At 35.3% G+C, this 9,718-nt stretch overlaps 1 protein-coding gene across 4 annotated transcripts; it reads left to right on the top strand.

Moving 5' to 3' along the window:
- The first annotated feature begins 4,545 nt into the window (after window positions 1-4,545).
- On the top strand, window positions 4,546-9,506 carry LOC127803354 (ubiquitin C-terminal hydrolase 12-like). Of its 4 annotated transcripts, none has more exons than XM_052339514.1 (4): window positions 7,932-8,627; window positions 8,777-8,903; window positions 9,002-9,171; window positions 9,265-9,506. In XM_052339514.1, exons 1-4 carry the CDS (start codon window positions 8,588-8,590, stop codon window positions 9,459-9,461), a joined length of 534 nt encoding a protein of 177 aa, XP_052195474.1. In that variant the 5' UTR covers window positions 7,932-8,587; the 3' UTR covers window positions 9,462-9,506. The 4 variants fall into 4 exon arrangements, 3 of the variants coding, with proteins under 3 accessions (XP_052195474.1, XP_052195473.1, XP_052195475.1); XM_052339513.1 differs by having other exon boundaries at window positions 8,774-8,903; window positions 9,265-9,505; XM_052339515.1 differs by having other exon boundaries at window positions 8,514-8,627; window positions 8,748-8,903; window positions 9,265-9,499.
- Window positions 9,507-9,718: the final 212 nt, after the last annotated feature.

Genomic DNA, 9,718 nt, shown 5'->3' with positions numbered 1-9,718 from the left:
GATTAACGTTGGACCAGGTGAACGTGTGTCACAGTGGTACATTCGAGGGATTAAGTATGTCAAGGTGATATCTCGAGTTAGACGTGTCTTGCATGTTGTCGTACAGTATGTCATGTTCGTATGTCTTTCATGCATTGTATAACTGTTTCATACCTTCACTTAGATGTTTATCATCTAATCTGGGTTATGCCCCTGGAACGTTTAATGTTCCAGCCAGGGACTGCTGCGAAGGCAAGGATGTGGCCGGTTGAGGGCCAATGATGCTTAGTCTGTTAGTCGTTGTAACGTTTGGAGGCTTTAGTATGTATTTCAGGTTGTAAATGAACAGTTGTATAATAGCGATTTTTATCATTTGATCTGTATTAAGTATTTTTGCTATGGAAATACAATGGTGTTTTGGTATTAGTGTATCCGCTGCATTGTATTAAGACTCGTTTAGTTTAAGATTATTGATCTTGATAATTAAACGGGCAAGACTGGGGTTCGCGGGGTTTGTTTCTGCATGTGAAGATTGTTCTTGAAATACCGCGCGTGTGTAACTTAAAGAGAAAAAAAAAAAAGAAATCCCGGGAATACCCTTATAGTGACACGCCTGGCGAGACGGGGTTTACAGCAATGGAGCAAGGGGCAGCGAGCCAGCCACCGGCCACGAGCACAAAGGCGAGTCAGCAAGGGTGAGAGACGGAGTAGAGATTGTTAGGTGAGCGACGGAGCAAGGGGCGACGCTTGCTGGGCGAGCAACGGAGCAGCTAGCCACCGGCCACGAGGGCGAGGCAAGCCAGCGAGGATGGGTGACCACCGACCAAGCAGCGAAAGGGTGAGGACCAGCGACCGCCGACCGAGCAGCGAGAGGCGAGAAAGAGAGGGCAAGAGCGAAATGGCGAAGATGGAGGCAGAGACGAAGAGGCCGACGACGGGAGTTCAGGGATTGTGAGAGAGAGAGAGAGAGAGCGAGCAGGGGGGAAAGAGTGGGAGAGAAAGGGGGGAGTTTAGGGAATTAAGGTTTTCAGTGGAGGGGAATAAGTAAATGAGGGGGGGGATTTGGTTTTTATATTTAATTTTTGAAATATTTATTTGTTAAATATAAATAATATTATTAATTATTTGATTAAAATTTATTAAAATAAATGATAATTATGATAATTAATAAAATAATAATCTAAAATATGGTTTGTCACAACTTTACTCATTTTTTGAATTTTGCAATAAAAGTTTTTATGAATGGTAGAAAAAATATACATTTTGTGACAAAATTTAATCTATCACGATTATTTTGTCATAATATGCTAAAATTCTTATAATACTCTTAGTTTATGAATCCATTTTGTAAAGTTTAGATCTCTTAATATGATTTTTTTTCTAATCCTTATACGTTTAGTTATTTTTTTAGTTATCATTGATAGATGTAATTGAGTTGATTGTTATAAACTAATTAAAAAATAAATTTAATTATTATAAACATTTTTTATTAAATTCAAATTTGATTTGACCATAGTGCTAATATCTCATAATTGTTGATTGGAGATCAAATTTAGAGAAATGATATAACATCAACTAATAATTGCCCAAATGAATTTAGTGACTCTTTAATTGAAAAATCCAATAATTTATTAGAAATTCTAATAAAATATATATGTATATTAGATTTATTTAAAAAAATAACATAGTTAAATTTTAAAACTATTTGCTATTTAAATTTATAACTTAAAGTGAAATTATCTAACAATTTATATTTGTAACTTGATTACGCAAATTTTTTAAGAGTTGATCCATGTACTACTATAAAGTTATTATCAATCTTACACTTTCCTATAGGCTAATAAAAGGGAGAAAATTTAATTATTAATTCTAAATTATTTTAAATAACTCTTGATCAAATATCTATCTCATAGTGCAAGAGATTAATGGTTTGAATATTGTCATCCATCATCTTCTTCAATTCTCTCTCTCTCTCTCTCTCTATATATATATATATATATATCATTTTATAACCTTGGGATTCAAAAACTTAAAAATTTACATATTAGATCTACTAATTATAAATATTAAATTATAATCATAAATTTTTTAAATACATAATAATTTTTTCTAATATTATAATTGTTTTTAATTTATTTTTGTAAATTAGTCTTAAACGTGTCATTTCGTGTATAATCGTGTTAAGGTGTTCAGATCAACCTACTAACCCTTTTAATTAAACATGTCATTTCGTATATAATCGTGTTAACGTGTTCAGATCAATCTACTAACCCTTTTAATTAAACGTGTCATTTCGTATATAATCGTGTTAACGTATTCGGGTCAACCCGTTAACCTGTTTAGTTAAACGTGTCATTACGTGTCTAAACAGGTTAGGCGAGTCAATCCGCCTAAGACACGAAAATAACTGTGTCATAAACGGGGTTGACTCGTTTATGACCTAAACCCGATTAGCCCCAACCCTAACTTGCTTAACTCCGTGTCGTGTCGTGTCGAGTAATCGGGTTGTGTCAAAAATTACCAACTCTAAGTGTAACTAATTTGACCTAACCTTTCAATGAACTAGTTATCTTGTAATTCAAATCATTTTGTCATGCTATATCCCGATTAATCCAGGAGCATGGAATTAGTGTCAACTCCCTATAAATTAATTATAATAGTTTCTTATTATCAAATGTGAATCTCAGATACAAGCATATATGAAACTCTTTCATATTTCCTAATTCACTCTGGCCAAAAATTTCATGAGTAAACTTTTTATCAAAAGATCGTGGGATAACTCTCTTACTATTAAGAGTGACAAATCCTTTATTGGTCACTTAATTATTTTCGCATAATTCAGACTATGCCCAATATCTATAGTATTATTGCTTTCCTAGAGTTAAGAATAGAATCAAAGCATAATGATCTACATACAAGATATCATGCAGACCTCAAATCTCAAGGACGATATACATTACCATCATTATAGAGACATATTCATTGGCACATAATATAGTTATCCAAATGAATCTCTAAGTGGAGGTCATTGATGTACTTGTTCATCCAACATGCATCCATCTTATTTGTCTAAATGTCGTAACACTTTAGCATATGAGAACAACCATCTCTTCATAAGAGAAAGACAATAATGTGCCAATCTATCTCTCATCAATATTGTCTAATCTTATTGATGTTATGACTAAAAATATTTAAGAGTAATAACCATATAATATAATGTAATAAGGATCTCACTATAATAATCTCAATTATGGTTCTCTTTGCAAGGTTGTGTTATACTCTATGGACTTTATCGTACAATTAAATAATATATTAAAAAAATAAAGTCATGGATAAAGAATGCCTTTATAAATACATTGCATAAATAAAAGTATGCTTATTGCCTACCAATTAGGGGTATTCAAAAAAATCGGTGCACCGCGAAAACTGGTCAAACCAAACCAAACCAAATTGAATTGGTCGTTTTTTTTTTTTTTTTGCGGTCGAAAACGGTTTGGTAGTTGTACAAACTGCACAGTTTGCGGTTTGTATAATTGGCAGTTTGGTCTTAAATCAAACCGTCCAAGAAAATATAAAAAAAATATATAAAAAATATATTATTATAAAAATCACCCCAACAGCCTCTACAACCATTATTATAAAAATTCCCTTATATTTTTATAATAATATATAACAAGTTTATAATAATATATAACTATTATAATTGCCAACAGATTATAATAATATATAATTATTCTTTCAAATATTTTTATAATATATTATATGTTGTCAATAGTTATTTTTAAATCGCGGTAAACTGCACTAAACTAGACCGCAAATGCGGTGCGGTTTGGCCGCACCCAAACCAGAGGTCTGGTTTGATCAGAAAATTGCAGTAGCAGTTTGGCTTACTGAAAATGGTTCAGATCAGCCAAACTATACCGCGCACACCCCTACTACCAACAATTGGATCTTAGGCACTATATATATTTTTTCAATTACTGTTGTATATTCCCTGATAGTTGGGCTTCATTGTACACAATGGCAAATACTTACTCGCCTATTTTACTGATTAAATCATAATGACATAATTTAACATGTCAATAAAATAAATCTATAATATGCAGATATGATCTTTAATTTCTAGGACCCACTTAAATTTAGGTCAATACACTGAATTGATATCTTGATTTTGATGGTTGTGTTGGTTTTAATGATGACAAAATAACAAGCTATTTACAATCCATTGAAAAATTTCATATTTCCATCATATTTCATATTTTAGTTAAAACCCATTTTAAAGTTTTGAAACAAAATTTATGCCAAATCTTCATGACAATTGAAAGGAAGGAATTTTGCCTAAGTTAAATATTCTCAAGATTTTTTCGATGTTCGTTCGTAGGTTGTCCAAAATTTTTAAGACCTCATTGCTCCTTTTTGCTCAGAAGGCGACTCCATTCCAAGTAATGTAAGGCCAAACATTTGGGCCTTGTTTATTTTTGTGAAGGCCCAAGGAAGAGGAGGCCCATGTGGCTATAAAACCCCACTAGGGCTCCCAACCTTCCCCTTCTTTTCCCCTTTCCGCCGTCACTCTCTCTCTCTCTCTCTCCCAAGAGCAATCACTGATTTAGCAAAATCTAACCATCCGATCTTAGATCTGACCGCATTTTCACCGTGAAAGCAACCTCGATCTACAAGGAGGTAAGCCGTTTAGTTCAATCAGCCATTATTTTAGCATAGATCTACGGGGTGTGGGTTTGACCGAAACTTTAAACTTAGATCTACAAAGATCCGACCGTCGGATCTTGTTGATTTTTCGTTATGTTGGTCTATGGGGGTAAGGGTGTTGGGTGGCGGTCTTCGATGCCCAGAAATAGCCAGCCATGGTGGCCGGCGGCGACTGCTTCAGTTCGGCCAAAAATTAAAAATTAGATCTGGGAAGATCCAGTCGTTAGACCCAGCCCATTTTTGGATATATTAACCCTCTTTACTTGGCGATTCTAATGGTAGGCTCTGATAGTTGGAATATCCGGCCGGTGGTGGTGGTGGTCGTCGGAGGTGTTTTCTATTCTGGCGGAAAAATAAAAACGAGATCTACAATAATTCAACCGTTAGATCTAGCCCATTTTCATGTATATTAACCTCATTAGCTTAGCATTTCTAATGGTAGAATCCGATCGTCGGAATACTAGCCGACGGTGGTCGTCGGTGGCTGCCGGTTGGTTTGGGCTGTTTTTGGGTTGGCTGAGTTGGTAGGGCCTAGCGGGTTCGTGGGGCAGCCCTTGGCTCGGCCAAAACCATTCTATTAATTTTTCTTTTTTAGTTGTTGGACAGCAAGGTTGTTAAAATCAGGATTTTAAGTGGGATCGAAAAAGTGTCCATAAAATTGGATCGTAAAATCGTAAGATTTTAGAGATAATTAAAAATACCCTTCAATTTTTGTAAATATATGTTTATAATAACATAATTTTGCAGAAAATAAATTAATATCTTTTAATAATTTGATTATTCCTCATTATAGTTCAAAAGATGATACTTCCAAAATATAGTTCAAAAACTAGCAGGTTGGTATAGGCAATTTAGAGGTAAAATATAGCTTAAAATTCTTTAGAGGATTCTTTCAACGTCTTCCATTAGATTTATGTTGCATTTTTTTCTTGATTTAACATTGATTAAATCAAGTAAAATCCCAATTTGGGGTTTGGTGGTCCATTAATTAATTACTTGTTTGTCTTGATTTACTTATGCAATCAATGTTAAATCAAGTAAAAATTATAATTTAAATCAAGTAAATTGAAACTTATGCAATTAATGTTAGATGCTATGTGACATTGGAACTTATACAATTAATATTAAATCAAGTTCCAATTTAGAGGCAAAATATAACAATTCATTGCATAAGTTCCAATGTCAGATGCTATGTGACATTGAGACGTTGGAAACATCCTCTAAATTGCAACTTAAATCAATGAAGGTCTTTGAATCGTAAAATCGTTTGGGAATCTCTAAAGCGTAAAATCATAAAATCGTATATGTAAAATCGACATTTTATAGGATTTTATCCTAAATTGGATTTTACATGGGATTTGAATCGTTTAGGGGTCTTCAAATCGTAAAATCGTACGCGTAAAATCGGGATTTTAACAACTATGTTGGATAGAAATTTTTGATCTTGTATTTAATATTTTTTATGTGATTTGATAATCTTATTAGGTGACTTTAACGCTCCTCAGCAAAGAGACGTTTGAGGGAATTTGAAATCTTTTATATAACTGTGACTGGGTAGATTGTATTATGGTGATAATTGTTGCATTCATATTATTTAGTATTCTATATATGCTTTACATGATTTCAATTCTTTAATTGCATTTGGGAAAGTAGAATCCATTTTGTCATTATGTGCATATTGACAATTATGTTTGATTGCATTTCCTACAATGTGTATTTGAGAAATAATATGATTCATGTTATCTTGGGCTATGAATATTGATACTATTATGGAATATTTTACAAGTGGCATTTGTTATTATTAAATGATAGCACGTTATGTGTGTTAATGGAGTAATAGTTAGAACCTTGTGTTGCTAACCACAGTGAGTTAGCCGTTGGTGCACCACGTATATTTGTTGGTGTGAGAGATTCTGCCATCCACGCTTAAATTTATTGTTGGCGTGAGGGGTCCCACCATCCATGTTTTACTCCCTTTGTTGGTAGGGGAAATACTGCCATCCATGTTTTATTCCCTTTGTTGTCGAGGGAAATACCACTATCCACGTTTGAATTACTGGAATATATGAATTATGGTTCTAAGTTGTTTACTCTTAATTGTGCATGTTTATTTGTCATTCCCTATTATGTTATAAATAAAATTGAGCATGACATGGCATGATGATTATCTTGTTGCATTGATTATACTTTCCCCCATTATAATGCTCTTTACTTCTCACTAAGCCAGTGGTAGGCTCACGCCCCCCCCCCCCCCCCCCCCCCCCCCCCCCAAATTTCAAATTTTGAAGGTTGGCATCAATTGTGACGATAAGAGTTGTGGTAGATGATTTTGCTACCTACCCACTGACACTCTCCGGTTACAACATATTGACTTCATCTCATGGGAACTTAGGCATGGGGAAGTTTGAGTCTTTACTTAATGAATTATTAATTTCTGGATATTGTAAACATATGATGGATATTGGCCCATGGGGCATTTCAATTTCGATTTAAAGAATAATGGAATTGTTTTGTGATTTACATTGAGATGTCAAACGTTGGAAATTATGTTCTTGTAAGGCTTGCTGCCCCTTATTGGAGTTTATAGCTTAGGGGGTAGTGTCGGTCATGGCCTCCGATTTTGGGGTATGACAAGTAAGGTCAGTTCTTGTTCAAGGTCAGCTCAAGGGCAAAGGCCTAGGGCCCCAAGAAAAATTTTAATTTTTTTTTTCATTATTTTTTGAATTCATTCCTTCACATTTTCACTCTCTCTTTCACTCTTTTTTTCACCCCCTCTCTCTTAACTCTTTCTCTCTCTCTCTCCCCCTACCACTAGGGCAGCTCGCACCGTCGTCGCCCCTCAGGGCCTCACCGCTGCTCCCGCTCGCGTTGTTGTCCCCCCCACCGCTGCTCCCGCTCGCGTTGTTGTCACCCCCACCGCTGCTTCCGCTCGCAACCTTGCACTCATGTTGCCATTCCCCCTCACAGCTGCTCGATCCATTGTCCCTCTCTCCCTCCGCCACTCGATCCACCATCCCTCCATTCCTTCGCTGCTCAATTCACAGTCGATCCAACCACCGTCGCTCAATCCGTTGTCTTTCGGATCTCGTTGGTTTTTTGTATATGTTGGTCGTTGGGGGTAAGAGTGTTAGTGGGTTGCCTTTGATCACTGGAAACCACCGTTCACAATGGTCTGTGACGATTAGTAGTGCACTTTCCATTTTGGTAGAAAACTTAAAAGCCAAATTTATGAAGATCTATTGGATCTTGCTAGTTTTTGAATATGTTGGTTGTTGGTGTTGTGTCGGGTGGTTCCCTCATCGCCGGAAACCACTAGCCACAGTGGCTCGTGATGATTGATAGTGTGTTTCTTGTTTAACTATTGTCACAAAAATTAGAATATAAAAATTTAATTATTTAAAAAAAATAAATTTTTAATAATTTTTATTATTTTTTAAGAGAGTCCCTAAATTACCTTATGGCCTAGGGCCTCACAGCCCCTTGAGCCAGCCCTGTCCTTGTTTCTTTGGGGGTCTTGATTTTGCACATATCGGTGATAACGGTGATCAAGACTTGGTTAGGGCAAGCTAGCCATGGTGTATCAGAGAATTAGATATGTTTTTCACAGGGTCACGTCTGTTGGTTTGTTTGTGTCTTTGGGAAGAGCAGAATGATTAAAAATTCTCTCGAAGTCTTTGAAAATTGCAAAACGCAATTTATGCTTTTTCATTATCCTGAATGTTTGATATTTCCTGTAATTTTCTAACAATTTTGTCTCCATCAGTTCCCTAGTTTAGTAATACATAAGCTGCCATCAATTCTTCTTTCTTTTGATGACACACACACACACTCAAACCCTGATTATATAGCTACGAACTAATTTAATATTTGCTCCAGCTACTGTAGTAAGCAAGTGTCAGAGATGAGTACGCAAAAGATATCTAACATTGATGGTGTATTAGGTATGTATGTGATTATGAATCATCTTTATTAGAGCCACTTCACACATAATAACAACAACAACAACAACAACAACAACAAAAATAATAATACATATTTAATAAGCTGCAATTTTGTGTTAGAATTGCTTTGATTGCATCTCTCACAGAAGTTTCAAGATCCATGAGACATGTTCGGCCAGCTCACTACATCTTCAAAATAAAGTCTTTCTCATTGCTTTCCGAATTTGACGTTGAAAAATTGGAGTCAAATGATTTTGATTCCGGTGGCTATAAGTGGTGTGTCTAATATTTTTCATACATAATATAGTATTTATTATTTAACTTTGGTAAGTAGTATCTCATAGAAATTGAAGGCTTTCTTTAATGGGTTCTAGGGGATTGAGCCTTTATCCAAATGGAGATGAGGAGAGAAATGGAAATGGTCACATATCACTCTACCTAGTTATAAGGGATACAAATAGTCTTCCTCCTGGTTGGGAGGTGTATGTGCAGTTCAAATTATTTGCCTTCAATCATATTCAAGACAAGTATCTAACTGTCCAAGGTTATTGTTAATTTTCATAATTTCACTGGATTTTTTTCTTTTTCTTTATCTGTGATATAGGAGTTTAGTTGCCTAAACTTTTATCTAATGTAGATGTTGAAGGTAAAACGAGATGCTTTCGTGCCATGAAGACCAAATGGGGTTTTCCTCAATTCCTTTCGCTTGACTCCTTCCAAAACACACAAAGTGGGTACCTCCTTGACGACTCTTGCGAATTTGGAGCAGAGGTTTTCGTCATCAAATATGATGGCAAAGGGGAAGTGTTTATCCATAGTGAAAGAACCCAGTAATAACACCTTCACATGGAAGATTGACAAGTTCTCAACAATCACGGGCATTAATCTTCGCTCTGAAGAGTTCATAGTGGGGGGACACAAGTGGTAATATCTGCAGTCTTTACCCAATGTTTAGTTTGGAATTAGAGAATTAATTTATGGTAGCAAAAGGAAAGGAAAATGCATATTGATCTTGATGTGATTCAACTGTTCCAAGGGCATACTACTTAATGTGGCTTTTCCTTTTATACTCAGGCAGCTATCGTTGTATC

The sequence above is a fragment of the Diospyros lotus genome, chromosome 6 (genome assembly GCF_014633365.1).
Source record: "Diospyros lotus cultivar Yz01 chromosome 6, ASM1463336v1, whole genome shotgun sequence".
Taxonomy (NCBI): Eukaryota; Viridiplantae; Streptophyta; class Magnoliopsida; order Ericales; family Ebenaceae; genus Diospyros; species Diospyros lotus.
Note: the sequence above shows the minus strand (reverse complement) of the source record. Positions and strands in the feature narration are given on the sequence as shown.